Source organism: Danio aesculapii, chromosome 2, assembly GCF_903798145.1.
Source record: "Danio aesculapii chromosome 2, fDanAes4.1, whole genome shotgun sequence".
Lineage (NCBI taxonomy): Eukaryota > Metazoa > Chordata > Actinopteri > Cypriniformes > Danionidae > Danio > Danio aesculapii.
In genome coordinates this window covers 2,373,489-2,393,488 of record NC_079436.1, presented here as the reverse complement: position 1 = coordinate 2,393,488, position 20,000 = coordinate 2,373,489, and the positions used below count along the sequence as shown (strand labels likewise).

The 20,000-nt window shown below is 37.9% G+C and overlaps 2 protein-coding genes across 2 annotated transcripts in view; one reads left to right on the top strand and one right to left on the bottom strand.

Annotated features, from left to right (window-relative positions):
- The window catches only part of pth1r (parathyroid hormone 1 receptor), a 156,553-nt gene extending 147,815 nt beyond the window's left edge, over positions 1-8,738 (top strand). The window contains exon 13 of the mRNA XM_056470741.1: positions 4,849-8,738. Coding sequence (XP_056326716.1) covers positions 4,849-5,202 — 354 coding nt within the window. The 3' untranslated portion in view covers positions 5,203-8,738. The remainder of the gene's footprint in view (positions 1-4,848) is intronic.
- Positions 8,739-14,373: 5,635 nt separating this feature from the next.
- Positions 14,374-20,000, bottom strand: part of tmie (transmembrane inner ear) — a 44,346-nt gene continuing 38,719 nt past the window's right edge. The window contains exon 4 of the mRNA XM_056465600.1: positions 14,374-14,754. Coding sequence (XP_056321575.1) covers positions 14,489-14,754 — 266 coding nt within the window. The 3' untranslated portion in view covers positions 14,374-14,488. The remainder of the gene's footprint in view (positions 14,755-20,000) is intronic.

Sequence of the window (20,000 nt, the reverse complement as noted above, 5' to 3'; positions counted from 1 at the left end):
TTCTGGAGAACAATGTTGTTATGTAAATGCACCTTAAATTGTCAGATTAAACTACAAAATAAATAAATTTAAAAAAAAAAGAGTTATTTAGTAAAGATCAGTTTGCTATAACTGAGACGGATAACCGAAACCTAAAATACAAGATACCTCCATCTTCTTTACACTGAGGTCATATATTTGCTCCAGTTTGTTGAAATATACTGTACTCGGGGTCGAGGTGAAGCCTCTCCTGTGGATCCCCCCTGATCTTATTACTCTTTTTAGACAAAGCACAGTCAGCATTTTGTCAAGGTGTAATGCTGACTGCGAAAAAAAATACAGGCAAGGCTAATCCCTGTAACACTACTGTTTTTTTTCTCCACACTTGTTTTAAGAATGCTAATCACATCTGGAATGAAATCAAATTACTGCCACATTAAATTAATCAAATTAGAGATGCTAATACAATATTTCATGGCACTTTGATGACTGCTGAAGCGTTTATTCAACATTTGTTCCTCTGACTGTTCTTTTTGATTTATTATTATTAATTTTTTTATGGAAATAAACTAGCAGTTGAAGTTAAGAATGATTTGCTTAAACATCTTTTGCATAAACTGTATGCTATTAGCATATCAAACCTGCAGTACAGAAAGGAAATGATAGTACTGAATAAGAACACTTGATATTAATGTGTTTTTTAATGATGTGCCCCAAGGTTCAGCACTGGGACCACTAATATTGATCTATTTATGTACATAACCTAACAGTATGCTTATGACATTATATGTGCCATCCTAAATCTACATCTGATCTTCTTCAAAAAGCAGCTAATCTCAGTCTGAGTGCAACATACTGCGTTATAAGACTGGATATCAGATACTACATTAATAAAGTCATAGGATTGTGGTACCAGACAACCTCAAATCTAATACTTGTGTGGAAACGATTCTGACAAAAGTCTAGTCATCGATTCCAGTTGTAAGAGGAACAAATCATAACTTGACTTCTTGTTGATCATTTGGAAAAGTGGCAGAAGGTGGATTTTTCTGATGGATCATCTGTTGATTGCATCCCAATCATCATCAATACTGCAAAAGACCTACTGGAATCCACATGGACCAAAGATTCTCATGGAAATCAGTCAAGTTTGGTGAAGGAAAAATCATGGTTTGGGGTTACATTCAGTATGGAGGTGTATAGAGAGATCTGCAGAGTGGATGATCAACATCAACAGCCTGAGGTATCAAGACATTTGTGCTGCCCATTACATTACAAACCACAGGAGAGGGCAAATTCTCCACCAGGATAGCGCTCCTTCTCATACTTCAGCCTCCACATCAAAGCTCCTGAAAGCAAAGAAGGTCAAGGTGCTCCAGGATTGGCCAGCCCAGTCACCAGACATGAATATTATTGAGAAGTCAAGTTTTTATCTGTTGTTCCTAAAACTTGGATAGAAGACAAGACTTTTGTGGAAATCAGAATATTTAATGTGTGTTTTTTTTAAGTGTGCCTCAAGGTTCAGCACTAGGTCCACTTTGCTCTGTTTATATAAGTAACCTAACATTTTTATGACATTATATGTAACATTAAATCTACATCTGATCTTCTTCAAAAAGCAGCTAATCTCAGTCTGAGTGTAACATACTGCGTTATAAGACTGGATATCAGATACTACATTAATAATGTCAGACTATTTTGCTACCAGACAAACACAACAGTATAAGTGTTGGCTTATTTCCAAACTGCCATTTAAACCACACAGTTTATTTTCAGATCTTGCTTTACATATAGTTTATCTCACTCTTAATGAATTAGATTTTGTTCTGCGAATCATAATGCATCAAAATATCATCTAGTATTACACAGTTTTACACTCTTAAATTGCAATCTCTACTCAAAAGAAGACATATTTATTGGCTTCAAATTATATTAAAATAAATTAATTTAAATTATCCTTCCTGACTCCTTTAAATTATGAAGATTTAATTAATTTTAGCAAAGCTATTGCCGTGTGTGTGTTTGTGTGTGTGTCTTAATAAAACAAATTAATTAAAATGTAATGATGTTCATCTAAAACTGCAGGGTATCTGTGAGGTTATCTGAAATAAACAAAATCACAAGGTCAGTATAAAAAGATATGCATTTATGGGGACACCACATGTGTGTGTGGATGAAAATCACCATAGAACTCAGCACTCATTCATAGAAAATAGCTTGCTTGCATTGAAAAATAAGGTCTGCAATGATCTGAAATTAAAGCATTAAAGCACATTTACTGAACAAAAAGACAGCCTCCTATAGCTCCTATAACTGCAGCTGAGGGACCATCCTATTCTTCTGGGGTGTATAAATGGGATTATGATTTTGTAATACTGAGTGCTTTACTACAGGGTTATTTAGATTACCATTGTCACAAGTAAAATACCCTACATATTAAATGAAGTATGCTGAACATAATATTTTTTTACTGTTCAGAGCATATTATAATGTATTTCATATTCACTAATGTAAAGAAATAGAGTTACCAGAAATTTGAATGACTTATTTTTACTCCAGTGTAATTGAGAAATCTGAATGGTTGCCGAGAAACACAGAGACACCGTGGTGCAGTAAACACTGATGTAATGAGGTCACAGGTGTGTGTTTCTGCAGTCATCTTTCAACACCAAGAAGAGGCTCAACCAATCATAGTCAAGGACCAAAAGCATCCAGATGTTTTACTGTCATATTACAACATATATAAAGTTCAATCCTATTTAGTTTGATTACTTGTATAGCTCTTTTCACAATAATTATCCTTCACAAAAGGTGCACATCATTACATAACAGTCAATATCAGAAATGTTAAGGAGTTGTGTAAAGGGTTGGCAGTATATAGTTAACCTGCAGGTATATATGGTGTCCTTCCAAAACAAATAATTTGTATATATATATAATAATAATACATGTTCAATGAAGTGTGTATTGAGAACTTTTGATCTCTTCAAGTCATTGTAGGGTTGGTATCATCTCTGATCGAGTAGCACTGCACAATCTAGAGGATAGAGAACAAAGAAAAACAATTAGCGTAGCTGCTGTTCATAATTTATTTGCACAAGAGATATCAATGTAATGTAAAAGAATGCATTTAGAGTTAAATTTAACTAATCCTACAGTTATATGATGCACTGTCTATATGCTTAACTAAAAAGATACATTTTTAATTCCTATTATCTATAGTTTAGGAGCCATATATAAAAGTGCTCGACCTCCTTTAGTGGGCCATCTTGGTTTTGTCAAGCGCTCATAAAGACTCTCAAAAACAATAACCTTTGTATTTAAAATGACGTAACTGAGAGAAAGACACTTAATGACAATTGTCATAAGCATGTATGAAATCTCGTTCATTTTCATGTTCAGAAAACATTTAATTTTCATAATGTTCATAATTTAGTTGCACTAAATATATTCATGTAAAGTAAAAAAAAATACATTTAAAAAGTTTAATTTAACTGTATCCTTCAGTTATATGATGCATTGTATATATGCTTAGGTAAAAGTTACGTTTTTAATCTAGTTTTAAACTGAGAAAGTGTCTTGGACATTATCAGGAAGGCTATTCCAGAGTTTAGGAGCCATATATGAAAATGCTCGACCTCCTTTAGTGGACTTTGTTATTTTGGGTAACACTTGACACGTTTTTGACAGATTTATGCCATGTAATGTGGTCTTGGTAATGTCAAGTTGACATGACAAAGACATTGATATAAATTGCCATCTTGGTTTTGTCGAGTGGTCATATAAACATCTCAAACAATCAACTTCGCATTTAAAGCGACATAACTGAACGAATGATACTTAATAGCAATTGCAGTAAGCATGCATGAAATCTCATGTTCATGTTCAGAAATCAATTAGCATAGCTGCTGTTCATACTTTATTTGCACAAGATATATTAATATAATGTGAAAGAATGCATTTGTAGAGTTGAATTTAACCGTATCCTATTGACCTTATTCTTCAATGCGGAAGTGCGCGCATTTTTGCGATTGTTTTAGAACTTCTGATTCAGTTGCCTATGGGAGAAATAACTAGAAATAATAAACGGCAAAAAACGGTCAAACTACTTACTCTACAAACAAGTGTTTGCATTACAATACAGACAAAGTAGAATAATATAATAAGAAAATATCAGTTTGCAACACCAAGCAGCAAACCGAGCTGTTTTTAACCTTTAAAAATGAATGAAAGTGAATGAGACCGGAAGTTTTGAGCCAAAATGATTCAAATGGCTGCGCCCACTCGTACGCAGAGAATAAGGTGAATATAATAGATTGTGTATATTCTTAACTAAAAAGATACATTTTTAATCTAGTTTTATACTGAGAAAGTGTCTTGGACTATCTATTCCAGAGATTAGGAGCCATATATGAAAATGCTCGACCTCCTTTAGTGGACTTTGTTATTCTGGGTAATTTTTGACACGTTTATGACAGATTTATGTCATGTAATGTGGTCTTGGTAATGTTAAGTTGACATGACAAAGACATTGACAGGATTTGCCATCTTGGTTTTGTCAAGTGGTCATACAAACATCTCAAAAACAATCACCGTTGCATTTAAAATGACATAACTAAATGACAATTGTCATAAGCATGCAGGAAATCGCTTTCAGAATTGTTGCAAACAGTTTATATAGGCTGAATTTTTTTAAAAATCCCATTTATTAATGTTCAACTTAATTTGTTTGTTTAAATTCAGGCCATATAAATTATTTGCAACTGCTTACCTTAAAAAAACTGAGTAAATCTTATGATATCATTTCTTTAGTGCACACAGATTGACAAAAGAACTGTTAAATTCACAGATATTTTCCACACTCTTTAGGTTCAAGCAGAAATCAAGAAGTCCTGGAATAGAAGGACTCTTGCTCTGGACTTCAAGAGAAAAGCCAGGAGTGGCAGTAACACATACAGCTATGGACCCATGGTTTCTCACACCAGTGTTACGAATGTGACGGCGCGGGGTCCGCTGGCCCTTCACCTCACCACCCGACTGGGGCCCGTCACCATTAACGGCCACAGAAACCTTCCGGGATACGTGAAGAACGGCTCCGTCTCAGAAAACTCCATCCCGTCTTCGGGTCACGAGCTCCACATACAGGAGGAAGAGCCTTCAAAGAACTTCCAGATGGAGAAAACCATTCCAGTGGTGGAGGAGGAAAGAGAAACCGTCATGTGACTTTACTGATGGACAAATGCTAGATATATTGAAGGATTCAATATAGGACAATATAGTCCTTCGCTTCTCAGGATTTCCTTACAATTGCTGTTGTTGGACCATCAGCTGGAGACACAGAGAAAGACTGGAGAAATGAGCCACGAGTCTGGAAGCTTCTACAGCATCTTCACCAGCAGCATTTGGAGGAGGAGAACAGATTTTGCTTTGGATTTTTTTATTTTAGATATTTGCATCGTAGACAAGCAACTGCGGTGCTTTCAGGTCGTCATATCACCTCCATACATGAAGAAGGGTGAGTTTGCATCAGGATCACGTCATATGAAGCATCGTGAGACCGTCAATTGTAAATAAGACTCTCATGTTATTTTTAAATGCGTAATGTTTTTGATCAGCACTAATGTCATCTTATTTACACTAGTCCAAACAGATGCCAGTAGAGGCCATCTTTGTATTATTTTAGCAGTCTTTTATTTAACAGTAGAAAATGTGATATTTAAGCCTTGAGCGTTTGCGTCTCATTTGTTGCCAAATCTCGCCACGCTGTGTTGACCATAAAAACAAAAGGTGATTCCCTCTTGAGATTGCTTTATTGGCAGTGATAATGAAGTGATTTTGCCACTGGTGTAATGTCGACAATTTTTATTTTGTTAATAATGTTTATTTTGTTTGTAAGTGTGTGCTTTTCGTTTTCAGGCTAATGTTTGGGCTGCCTTAACCATTCAATACATCACAGCTAAGCGATCACTTATATTTTGGTCAATAATTAGATTTGTTCTGGTATGGTTCAGAGTTGCTAAGCTATTTTGAGTGGTTCCAGTTTGAATATGACCTCTTACCCCTTATTAACCTTTGTGTAATGTTCAAATTGACTATCCTTTCATTATGTTGGGGGCTGTTTTTGCCCCATTGACTTCCATTATAATTGATTGCAAAGCCATGACACCATATAATCATGGGTTCTTGATGTTGGTAGTTTTCCCTGTTGAGAAGAGGTAAATTTACTCATTTTAATAGTTGATTATCAGTTGGCAGCATCAACCCTTTTGATAGCATGCATGAAATCTGTCATATTCATGTTTAGAAAACAATTAGCGTAGCTGCTGTTCCTGATTTATTTGCACAAGAGATGTTAATGTAATGTGAAAGAATGCATTTGTAGAGTTGCGAGGGACCTTGTCACCAATTCTGTTCATAATTTTTATGGACAGAATTTCAAGGCCCAGCCTTGGGCTGGAGGGGGTCCGGTTCGGGGACCACAAGATTTCATCTCTGTTATTCGCAGACGATGTTGTTCTGTTGGCTTTATCGAACATGGACCTTCAGCATGCACTGGGGTGGTTTGCTGCCGAGTGTGACGCGGCTGGGATAAGAATCAGCACCTCCAAGTCCGAGGCCATGGTGTTCCACCGGAAAAAGGTGGTTTGCCATCTCCAGGTTGGAGGAAAGTCCTTACCCCAGGTGGAAGAGTTTGAGTACCTCAGGGTTTTGTTCACAAGTGAGGGAAGGATGGAACGTGAGATTGACAGGTGGATTGGTGCAGTGGCAGCAGTAATGTAGTCGATGTACTGGTCCGTTGTGGTGAAGAAGGAGCTGAGCCGAAAGCCAAAGCTCTCGATTTACCGGTCAATCTACGTTCCTACGCTCACCTACGGTCATGAGCTTTGGGCCAGGACCGAAAGGACAAGATCTCGGATATAAGAGGCTGAAATGAGTTTCCTTCGAAGGGTAGCAGGCCTTTTGGATAAGATGAGGAGCTCTGACACCCGGGAGGAGCTCGGAGTAGAGCCGCTGCTCCTCCACATCGAGAGAAGTCAGCTGAGGTGGCTCGGGTATCTGTTTCGGATGCCTCCTGGACGCCTACCTAGGGAGGTGTTCCAGGCATGTTCCACCGGAAGGAGGCCTTGGGGAAGACCTAGGACACGCTGGAGGGACTATGTCTCTCGGCTGGCCTGGGAACGCCTCAGGATCCCCGCGGAGGAGCTGACGGAAGTGTCTGGGGAGAAGGAAGTCTGCGGTTCTCACTTAAGACTGCAGCCCCCATGACCCGGCCCCGGAAAAGCGGCAGAAAAATGAATGATGAATGTTCTGAGAGGCTTGTTTTTATTTTCTCAAACATATCAGGGTAAGTGTGCAAAGATCTCTCTCACACACTATACTCTATATAGAAGCCAGAAACTAAGCTTTTTTACAGTGTAACTGATGATCAACAATAAAAATCACAAACTGTACCAGCAACAATCAAGAATGCACGATTAAATGCTGTCATGGCTTTCGGGATCAAAATATTTGATGATAATGGATGTCAATGGGGCAAAAAAACAGCCACCAATATAACAAAAGGGTAGTCAATTTGCCTAGATTGTATTTTTGAGTTTTTGGAAAAATTCCAAAAGCGTTTTCCCAAAATATGTGTCAGAGTAAGATTTGTCACCAAAGATCATTTCATTTGCTGAAACACAGAGAAGGTTGTGGCCAAATTAAGCCTCAAAATCAGCCCAGAGTGGATGAAAACATCCCCAGCAGCACACAAAGGTTCAATTTAGGTAGCTTTCAGTGTGAAACGGATGCGTTTTATAAGCCCTTTTTTATTGTTCAAATGGGAAAATCATTAAATAGGTTCAGTCTTAAATGGATCACTTGTGCAATACAAGTCCACAAGACTTGTAGGCCTTCCTATCCATCATTGAAGCTTTCAGAAGGTTTGCAGGTGCTCCCTTTGTGGCTGTTATTCTGCTCACTCATTCATCATGAAAGTGCAGACCTAAAGGACAAGGGATCATTTGGGACCGACCCATAGTCTGATTAACTATAAGCAATAAACAAAGTTCATTTAATTCACTGAATTAAGACAATAAAAAAGTGTAAATACCATCAGCAAATGACCAAGAATGAACATCCAGATCTAAATCTAATTTATATATCTAACATATCTAATTGTATGCCGTACACTTTTCTCTCAGTAACCCCCCAAAAAATATGAAAGCATTTAGGAAATCATATGATCATAGGAAAATGGACATTTATGAATGAATTGACCTGCATCATGCTGACAGATTAGCTCATTAGACTTACTCAATTGAGTATAGTGACAATAGTGTAGTGGACAATAGTGTAAATGAATCCATTCTCTGTAGCATTATAGTACAGTGTTATTGTTCCTGGAGCTTTATATTCATGTAATTCATGTTCATTGAAGCATTGAGGCACATTTTTTATTATTTTACTGGTGAAAAATATCCCATATTCATCTCAAAGGCTTTCACAAACAACCTAGGAAATCTGGAAGGGCTTTTTGTTTATGTTGCATTACAAGCTGTTCACACATTGGCAGTAAACAGAGCTTTAATATATTCTTACATGCAGCCTCATTTAACAGGACACACGATTTGAGGCTTCGTTTGTGTGTAGAAAAGTGAGAACTGGTCTTAATATTAAAGATAAACCCAAATGAAATACAGTAAAAATAATAATTTTACAATATATATATACACTTAAAATATTGCTAGTTTAGCATTCAACAAATTAAAAGTGATTAATATTTTCAGTAATATAAAGAAGATAAATGCAGAACAAATACTGATCTGTTGACAGCTATTAAAATGAATTACTGTATATTCTTTGGCAACACCTCACTTACTGTACTGTCCTTTTATCCTCTGTTATTTCTTTTACTTCAAAAACTCTTGGCTTTCTAGTAAATAAGTTACAGGTATGATGAACCGTACTGTACGATTTTCAGGGAATTCATGGATAAAATCCTCTCGAGAGCTGTTTACTGAATATATTCCTCACTTTCCCCCATTATCACATAATGAATGACTCTCTTATATGTTTATGTATAGATTTCATCTTGAAAAGCCTTCTCGTGCTATTACAGTCACAGTCGGGCGTTTATATAATGTATGTTATTATGGTATGTGAGAGGATCAGGCCAAATTACAGTCGTTTTTATTTTTAGTTCCTGCAGCCATTAGAAAGTAAAGAGTGTGCGCAGGGATTTCACCCAAATCAGTGTTTTCAGCCTGATCCATGAAGAAAATGTAACCATTTTAAGTTTTGTCAATTTAGTAGCTAATTCGTACGAGTTCAGTCATACGAATATGTATGTTTTTTTAAAGGAGGCGTGGCCTAAATCAAACCCCACCCCTAAACCCAACCGTCATTGGGGGATGAGCAAATCCTACTAAAATGTATGAATAAGATCATACAAATTAATATGAATTAGCCACTAAATCAAATAGTTACGAATTGACGTTAGCGTTGATTTTACTGCATGTGCGAGGATCATGCCAAATTACAGTCGTTTATATTTTTAGTTCCTGCAGCCATTAGAAAGTAAAGAGTGTGCGCAGGGATTTCACCCAAATCAGTGTTTTCAGCCTGATCTCATGAAGAAAATGTAGCTATTTTAAGTTTTGTCAATTTAGTAGCTAATTCGTAGTTCGAGTTCAGTCATACGAATATGTATGTTTTTTTTTAAAGAGGCGTGGCCAAAACCAAACCCCACCCCTAAACCCAACTGTCTTTGTGGGATGAGGAAATCCTACAAAAATGAATACGAATCAGATCGTACAAATTTATACGAATTAGCTGCTAAATCAAATAGTTACGAATTGGAGGATCATGCCAAATTACAGTCGTTTATATTTTTACTTCTTGCAGCCGTAAGAAAGCAAATAGTGTTTGCTAGGACTTTACTCAAGAGGAAACAACTTTTTACGTTTTGTAAGGTTAGCAGCTAATTCGTACAAGCTAATTTTGAAAATTTATGAGTTTTGAAAGAACGCGTGGCCGAAACCAAACCCCACCTCTAAACCCAACCATCATTGGTGGATGAGTAAATCTTACTAAAATGTACGAATAAGATTGTACAAATTCATACGAATCAACCACTAAATCAAATAGTTACGAATTGGCATGAGATAGCATTGGTATCACTGTATATGAGAGGATCACACCAAATTACAGTCGTTTATATTTTCAGTTCTTGCAGCAATAAGAAAGTAAAGAGTGTGTGCTGAGATTTCACTCAAGTCAGTATTTTCAGCCTGATCTCACAAGGAAACTTAACCATATTACATTTTGTAAGTTTAGTAGCTAATTCGTACGCGATAATTTTTAAAATACATCAGTTTTTAAAAGAAGGCATGGCCAAAACCAAACCCCACCCCTAAACCCAACCGTCATTGGGGGATGATCAAATCCTACTAAAATGTATGAATGAGATCAAACAAACTAATATGAATTAGCCACTAAATCAAATAGTTACGAATTGACGTTAGCGTTGATTTTACTGTATGTGAGAGGATCATGCCAAATTACAGTCGTTTATATTTTTTATTCTTGCAGCTGTAAGAAAGTAAAGAGTGTGTGCTGAGATTTCACTAAAGTCAGTATTTTTAGCCTGATCTCACGAGGAAGAGTAACTAGTTTACATTCTGAACGAAACGTTTTATACGATTTATACAAAATTGTACAAATTTTAAAAGAAGGCGTGGCCAAAACCAAACCGCAGCCCATTTCACAAGTCTGTATTTTCAGTCTAATCTTTTGAGGAAATGTAACTATTTTACGTTTTTCAGTTCAGACGTACGAAAATGTAAATTTTTAAAAAGGAGGTGTGGTCAAAACCCCACCCCTAAACCAAACCGTCATTGGGGGATATTGTACTAAAATGTTTGAATGAGCTCGTATAAATTCATATGAATTAGTCACTAAATCAAATAGTTACGAATTGACGTGAGAGATCGTGGGTATTGTATGTGAGAGAATCATGCCAAATTACATTCGTCATTTATATTTTTAGTTCCTGCAGCTGTAAGAAGATGAAAGGTATGTGCTGGGTTTTCACTCAAATCAGTATTTTCAGCCTGATCTCACGAGGAAACGTAACTATAATATGTTTTGTAAGTTTAGTAGCTAATTTGTAAGAGTTCAGTCGTACAAAAATATACGAATTTTTAAAATGAGGCGTGGTTTAAAACCAAACCCCACCCTTAAACCTGACCGTCATTTTTGGGATGTACAAAAATGTACAAATGAGATTGTACAAATTCATACGAATAAGCCAAGTTACGCATAGACGTGAGATATCGTTGGTATTACTGAGATGATCATGCCAAATTACAGTCATTGTTTATACTTTTAGTTCCTGCAGCCGTAAGAAAGTAAAGAGTCTGTGCTAGGATTTCCCTCAGGTCTGTATTTTTAGCCTGATCTCATGAGGAAACGTAACTATTTCAGGTTTTGTCAGTTTATTGGCTCATTCGTATGAATTCAGTCATACGAAAATGTACAATTTTTAAAAGGAGGCATTGCCAAAACCAAACACTACTCTTAAATCGTCATTGGGGGATGAGCAAATCGTACTAAAATGTATACGAAATGAATTAGCCACTAAATCAAAAAGTCACATATTCGGTGGTATTTTCGCGGTCTGTTATGTATAATCTAATGCTGCTTTTTGTTACTCCATGTACATACGTTAATATCGTGTTTACACAACACATCAAACATTACGAGCTAAATGTGTTCCTGTCTCTGGAATGTTAACGGCATGTCAAAGGAAAGTTAATCAAGAAAGAGAGAAAAACGTTTCAATTTCAAACATGCTCCAGTTTAATGTTACAATTGAAATAGACGTTTTTGCTTGTTTTGTTTGTTCTGAAAATTTAAGCTTGAATCTGAGAACAGACGACTTCTGTTGTATTATTTATAAAATGTCATCTATTTTTGCACTTTGTATGTCTTGGTGCTCAGTTGAGGTTGATTACGATATGATGGCTGGAAAGGATTGATGTGTCGTTAAGTTATTAATTATTGAAGTGTTGTGTAGATTTTATTTTTACAGCATTCAATAGCTGCTTTACAAAGTATTGCGCATTTTAGCATCACGCTTCATGTACTTTTTAGGAAAGATGCATTTGCAATGAATATTTTGACCAAAAAAAAGACAATTGCTTCAGCATTTACTGCTCTTTTCTGAATTACGACCAAGTTCCAAGCAGCATTAAAGCACTTGAGGAGTAAATGATGAAAGCTTTATGTTTTTAACTCTTCTTTGAATTTGTTTTAAAGTGCAGCTATCATGGATTATGAAAAGTTCTTGTTTTGGTCTTGGGAGTCTCTGAGAACAGGTAGACATGCTTAAATATAAAACAAACACACATTTTTATTGACATTCATTAATATTCCTTTGGCTTAGCCTCTTTATCTGAGGTCACCACAGCGGAATGAACCTCCAACTATTCCAGCATATGTTTTACGCAGCTTCCAGCCACAACCCAGTACTGGGAAACACCCATACACACACATTCTCACACACACTCTTATGCTGTGTTCACACCAGACGCGGAACACGCAGTTAAATCGTGCTCTTCACGTGTAAATAGACACGTGAACATTTGAGTTTACTCGCTTCATTCGTGCGTGAAAATTGAAACTTCAGAACAGATGCGGATTCGCGTCATGGGCATGGCTTCTGTCTGCCCTGTGACTGTAGCTTCGTTGCTAAATGGCTAACATGGATTTTATTGAGAAAATAACAGTGTTAATATGCTTTATGAAATCTGAAAAACAGCGTCGATACGTTTAGCGCCGTGTCTGAGTCCACTAGATCCTTTCAGAGGTGCATCCAGCTCTGTGAGCTCATAAACTCCTCCAGAAACTTAACCTGGATGACGAAGGCTTTCAGCTGTGCTTCTGACTGAGCCGAGCCCAGTTTGATGTACTGTTGTCGGCGTCGGCTGGAGGATTTCCCCCGGGACACCAACAACAGTCCCTACGTCACAATCAGGCCCCCACAAGAGCAAGCTCCTGATTGGTTAGCGTGGCGTGAATGTCCACTGAAGGTCAGATTTTTGAACTCCAGCGTTTCGCGCGTTAAGTGCGTCAAACATGCAAAATGCTCAATTCGCGCCAAGTCATTCGCGTGTATCGCGCTATTCGCACCGCGTAATTCATGCCATTTGCGCTGCGCCATTCGCTCAATTTGCGCCACGCGTATTGTGCCATTCGCGCGTATCACGCCACAGGATGTCTATTCGCGCTTTTGCACTGAATTAACATGTAAATCACTCACGCTTGATGCGCGTTCTGCGTCTGGTGTGAACACCGCATTACACTACAGCCAGTTTAGTTCATCAATTCCCCTATACCACATGTGTTTGAACTGTGGGGGAAACCTGGAGCACGCGGAGGAAACCCACACCAACACGGGGAGAACATGCAAACTCCATACAGAAATGCCAACTGGCCCAGCCGGGACTCGAACCAGTGGCCTTCTTTCTGTGAGTCGACATTGCTAACCACTGAGCCACCGCGCTGCCCTACTGACGCGTGATATGCATTTATTTTTCATGTTATTTGCGTAATGACTGCACAAGTCGCACAATAAAGTGTTTTTCTGAACCCCTCTTTGCATGATGCTAATTAGTCTGTTGTGATTGGCCTACAGCACATGTTGGATTGTGAATGCCCAACTAATGGATTATGAAGTGTTGAAAGGGGCTACACGGTGGATCAGTGGTTAGCACTGTCACCTCACAGCAAGAAGGCCGCTGGTTTGAGTCCTGTTGTCCGCTGGCCAGTTGTCATTTCTGTGTGGAGCTTGCATGTTCTCCCCGTGTTGGCGTGGGTTTCCTCCGGGTGCTCCGGTTTCCCCGACAGTCCAAACACATGCGCTATAGGGGAATTGATGAACTAAATTGCCCGTATTGTATGAGTGTGTGTGTGAATGTGAGAGTGTATTGGTTTTTCCCAGTACTGAGGTACAGCTGGAAGGTCATCCGCTGCGTAAAATATGTGCTGGAATAGTTGGCGGTTCATTCCGCTGTGGCGACCCCTGATGAACAAAGGGACTAAGCTGAAGGAAACTGAATGAATAACTTTACATGCGGTGCATGTTCAGATTCAGACTCTGCAGGGTGTTTTCATTCACTTAGAGCTGTGTGACGCACTGCATGAAAGAGCGTTTTCCGAAATCCATAATAGGGGCACTTTAAATGTGAAATTTCCTTTTGTTTGTTTGTTGATGTTGTTGTTTATGCTACATAAGTGAAACCGGGCCGTTCTGAGTACACCAGTGTTGTATTATTTAGTGCTGATCATGTGTATGGTGTGAATAAGAAATAAATGAAAGTGTATAATTAAGAGAATCATTTATTGTCACGATTTGCTATTTACAAATAAAATATTCTGTAAATGTACATTTATAAATTTTCTTACAAAAAATAAAAAATGGCGGATGAAAGTTGCGCGGAGACACCACTGAGGTGTGTGTAAGTGTTTATTTCTTCGCAGGCTTCTTGGCACCTCCTTTCTCCTCTGCTTTCTCTCCTCCTCCTTTTTTACCTTTCCCTCCGTCTGACGCTTCTTTCTTTGGTGCTCCTTTCTCTCCCTTCTCTCCTTTCTTCTTTGCCGGTTCCTCTTTCTCCTCTTCTTTTGCACCTTTTCCTTCCTTTTTGCTCTCTTTTTCCTTCTTCTTTTTCTCCTTTTCTCCGTCCACTTTTCCTGCAACGGTTGGCACCTCCTCCTTCACCTCAACCTTTGCCGCTAAACCAAAAACAGAAAAAGATTCAACAGTTATTAAATATTATTGACAACATTTTCACAAATACAAAAAATGGTGTTTGATTTACTATGAAAAATGTCTATTTTACAGTATCCATGTTACACACAATTTAATAAAAGACGCCAAACTATCAATAAAAAGATATATAAGATGAGCAGGAAAAGTAAAGGTCAGATCGCATGTAAAACTGAACAGATATACAGCTCTCATTTGTTTTATTCCTTACTTTAGGTCTCACCACAGCAAAATGATGATATGTGTACCGCTAACAAACATATATATGACTCTAAGCACACAGGTAAGATAACAAAGGAGTGGCTTCACAACATCTCCGTGACTGTTCTTGAATGGCCCAGCCAGAGCCCTCACTTAAACCCAATTGAGCATCTCTGAAGAGACGTGAAAACGTCTGTCCGCCAATGTTTACCATCCAACCTGATAGAACTTGAGAGGATCTGCAAGGAGGAATGACAGAAGATCCCCAAATCCAGGTGGTAAAAACTTGTTGCATCGACTCATGGCAGTGTTAGATCAAAAGGGGGCTTCAGCTAAATACAGAGCAAAGGGTCTGAATATTTAGGAGCATGTGATATTTCAGTTTTTATAAATCTGCAAAAATGTCAACAATTCTGTGTTATTCCTGTCAATATAGGCTGCTGCGTGCACATTAGAGAGGAAATAAAATAAATGATTTTAGCAAATGGCTGCAATATAACAAGAAATGTAAGGGGGTCTGAATACTTTCCTGTGTATACGACTGGCACTGTGTTTTTGACTTTAAGGGGCGGGAGGAACTACATTCCCATGAAGCTTTGCCAAATACACCATCACAATAAAGACAATTAAATATGAACCTATTAATTTGTTCTTGATTTTTTACTAGAAACCATACATTGTAGATTCACTGCTACACATATACACATATTTAAGTATATTAAGAATGTATGGGAAGTGAGAGTACATCATTATTAGGGTTTCATATAAGTGGGCGGAGCTAAACACCTACGCTCCTGGTCAAAAGTTTGGGTTCAGTCTGATTTTTAAGTGTGTTAAAATAAGCTTCTCCTGCTCACCAAGGCTGCATTAACTTCCTCAAATATCGTTCAAAAGTAGTTTATAATTTAACTTTATAATTTGTTCCAGTGATTTTAATGATTCATTTTCAGATTCAGTCGTGAGAGTCACATGATCCTTCAGAAATCACTCTGAAATTAATTATTTATTAATATTATTATTATTATTATTATTATTATTATTATAAATGGTAATGATAATAAAAGCAATAATGACTGGAGTAATAATTTCATTTGAAACTACATACAATAAGTAATAAATATTTAATAAATATTTAACCAATTTTTTATATTTAATAAATGCCATCTTGATGAACAGAATAATTTTATTTAAAAAATAAATAAAGAAAAAAAACTGACCCCAAATTTTTGAGCGGTAGTGTATTTCGGCATGTTTTTTCCTCTTTACAACTGATCTTCTGCCATTAGCGGTTCACACAGAATGGGTTTTTTCTTTCCAATGCGCTACTTCTCTATTGTTTTTCAATGTAAACATGCCCTTTACAGATGTATGTTACTGCTACGCTTGTGTCCTGCATCTTTTGAAGCTATGCGTTTTCTTAGACGCAATTTTAAGTTAAAAGAACTTCAACTTTCACAAGCAGCTGCACTCATCACTGTCAGTTCCATAGCAGTGGACCAATCAGAAGAGCTCAGAGGCGGGGTTTTGTTACAAAGTTTCTGTTTACAGGCACTCAGTGGCTGTGTCTAGATCAGTGTTTCCCAACCCTGTTCCTGGAGGCACACCAACAGTACATATTTTGGATGTCTCCCTTTTCTGACCCATTAACTTCAGGTGTTGGAGTCTCTTCTGATGTTATGATAATTATGATGTTATTGATTCAGGTGTGTTTGATTAAGGAGAGGTTGAAAATGTGTACTGTTGGTGTGCCTTCAGGAACAGGGTTGGGAAACACTGGTCTAGATACCCTCTCGTGCTTTCTGCTGCAATATTTTTTTCAAACTATTCTTAAGCGCTAATTCTTGTGTTTTCTAAAGCAAAGACAACTAACAACTAAACAAATGCTAAAGTCTATTTATCGGAGTATATTTTAATTACGTTACAACATTGATGCTGTAAAAGCAACCTTAAAAAGTAGAAAATAGTCAGATAAACCTTCCACCGGACGTTCAATATTGGTTGATAAACACTGGCTGTACATAAAGCCTCATATTGAGATTATAAAAAGCACAATAACCTTTTTTAAATGTATTCTTCTGTGTTAGGAACAAGCCTGTATTAATGCTATTTTAAAATCTGTCTAAAAATGTCTTCCTTGCTTTGCCAGACTCCTCCAGCACATATTGAGCAGACACACAGAGATGTTTAAAGAGCAGTGAGAATGGAGCAGACAGCCTGATGATGTCAGTTAATTACTTTCAGATTGATCAGCTGCTGAGTGCAGTCCTGAAAGACAAACACATCGTCTTATTGAAGAGTCTCCCAGTCTTTCTAGCAGTGCTCAATGTCTGATCTGACACAAGCTGAGAAAACCAGAGTAACAACATGATGCTTTACACATGCACACAAAACCTCATTCAGCCGTTTCCAAGCAAGCAGCTTCCTTTAATTCTTTGGACCCTATCATACACCCTGCACAATAAGACGTGTTTATCAATAAAATAGAAAGAAATAATATAAAAACAGATGAAAACAGCATAAAGACAGTTTTTCCATATTCCAAAACACCGGTGTATCATATTTTCTCATTTTACTCTGGGACTTCCCTATTCTGGTGATCACCCCCCCACTTTGGACTTTTTCGGTACCTATTAATCTATTGGACTCCTCCAACAGATTTGATTTTTCACCTAAAGTCGCGAAGTTAATTTTTATAGCTCTAATTACGTGTCCACCAATTTCAGCTTCCTTCTGGAAGTAAATCGCACGGCCCCTGATTACTACCACCTCCCAGGAGTAGATGGCTTTAGCTAGCCAAACGTAATGAAAGGTCTTGATCTCAGCCAGACGCCAAGGACTTAACCCAACCCCTAACCCCGCCCGCAACAGTTATCTGTGGCAAGTCATGTCTCGAGTTTCACTTATTGTAATTACGCTGCTATCCCACAGAAGCAGATCTACCCTATGGTGATGGCCCAAGTTAAATCTTGTAACTGCCCAATAAGATCCAGTTTTTCCATATTCCAAAACACCAGTGTATCATATTTTCTCATTTTACTCTGGGACTTCCCCATTCTGGTGATCACCCCCTCCCCCCCTCTTTGGACTTTTCAGTATTGATCTATTGGACGCCTCCAACAGATTCGATTTTTCACCTAATGTCGAGAAGTTAAGCTTTAGTTAGGCCTCTCTCTCTCTGGACTTTTATCGGTACCAGTACAGGGAAACACCCATACACTCTTACATTCACACAAACTCACTACAGACAATTCCCCTATAGCGCATGTGTTTGGACTGTGGGGGAAACCGGAGCACCTGGAGGAAAACCACACCAACACGGGGAGAACATGCAAGCTCCACACAGAAATGCCAACTGAGCCAGCCGGGACTCAAACCAGCAACCATCTTGCTTCTAACCACTGAGCCACAGTGTGTTTAATATATATACACTAATTCTCCAGCAGTACTCCTGCATAATCTGAAACACACAAAGAAAAAACCTCTCAAAACCTCATTCCTTTATCATTCTCAAAACATACAATGATCTTTCTTCAACCTCCCCAAGTTCTAAAAGCGTCAGGTTTCAGCGAGTGTATTCTGAGATCACAGAGGGATTTAAACAGACCGTACTGTAAATACTGTAAGCAAACGAGATGCGATTGTCCAAATCATTCTGCGGCTGCTCTGAATTCCATCACACGTTTCTGTACGGGAAAATGATCCAACTGTAATATTTTCCCCTCCCTCATTTTCACCCTATCCACACATTATGAGGACATTCCTCCGCCGAGGCCTTTCTTCCAAGATGATTTATACCGGGACTGAAACACTGAAGAATAATATTTCTCTACTGTAACAACATGCATTCATAAGTAGTCCAAACATGATCAGATCTTTGTGTTAGATCTTCATGTGCAGCAATGTTTGAGTCAGGCACTGAGTTTATCAAATTTAAAGGGGGCCTATTATGAACAAAATTACATTTATATGCAGTTTAACCCAGTTGTGTGACAGCAGTGTGTGAATATTACCAGCTTCTAATAGTACAAATGTACTAATTATATATTTTTATAACAAGACTTGATAGAAAGTCTGCAGAAACACTCAGATTAGCATTCTCCCTTTGTATGATGTCATAAGAGGGGGAAAGTCCCGCCCACTAGTGACCATCTCTCCCTCATTAGCATAAGATGGTAGGCTTGTTTTTGAATCTGCCACTATGCTGACACACAGGCATTTGTAGCTCCGCCCTCTTTTGAATAAAAGCATAATCTTTTGAATAAAAGCGTCTTTCATAAATCATGCTAAAAACCTATGATATTTACTCATACATAATATATTTACTTAAACTCTAATCTATATTTTATTTTGGACAATTAATTTCGCTGTGGCAAGCCCTGACAAATCAGGGACTAAGTCTGATAAGGGGGTATTTAATTTGATTGGTTGGTTGGTTGGTTGGTTGGTTGGTCGGTTGAGTTGGTTAATTGATTGGTTGGTTGGTTGGTTGGTTGGTTGAGTGGGTTAATTGACTGGTTGGTTGGTTGGTTGGTTTGTTGGTTGGTTGGTTAAGTTGGTTGGTTGGTTGATTGGTTGAGTTGATTGATTGATTGATTGATTGATTGATTGATTGATTGATTGATTGATTGATTTAGTTGCTTGATTTGTTGGTTGAGTTGGTTAATTGACTGGTTGGTTGGTTGGTTGGTTGAGTTGCTTCGTTGGTTGAGTTGGTTGGTTGACTGATTGATTGATTGGTTGGCTGGTTAGTTAAGTTGGTTGGTTGATTGGTTGGTTGAGTTAATTGGTTGGTTGGTTTAATGATTGATTGGTTGGTTGGTTGAGTTGGTAAATTGACAGGTTGGTTGGTTGGTTGGTTGGTTGGTTGGTTGATTGAGTTGCTTGGTTGGTTGGTTGGTTGGTTGGTTGGTTGGTTAGTTGGTTGGTTGGTTGAGTTGCTTGGTTGATTGAGTTGCTTGGTTGGTTGGTTGGTTGGTTGGTTGGTTGGTTGGTTGGTTGGTTGGTTGGTTGG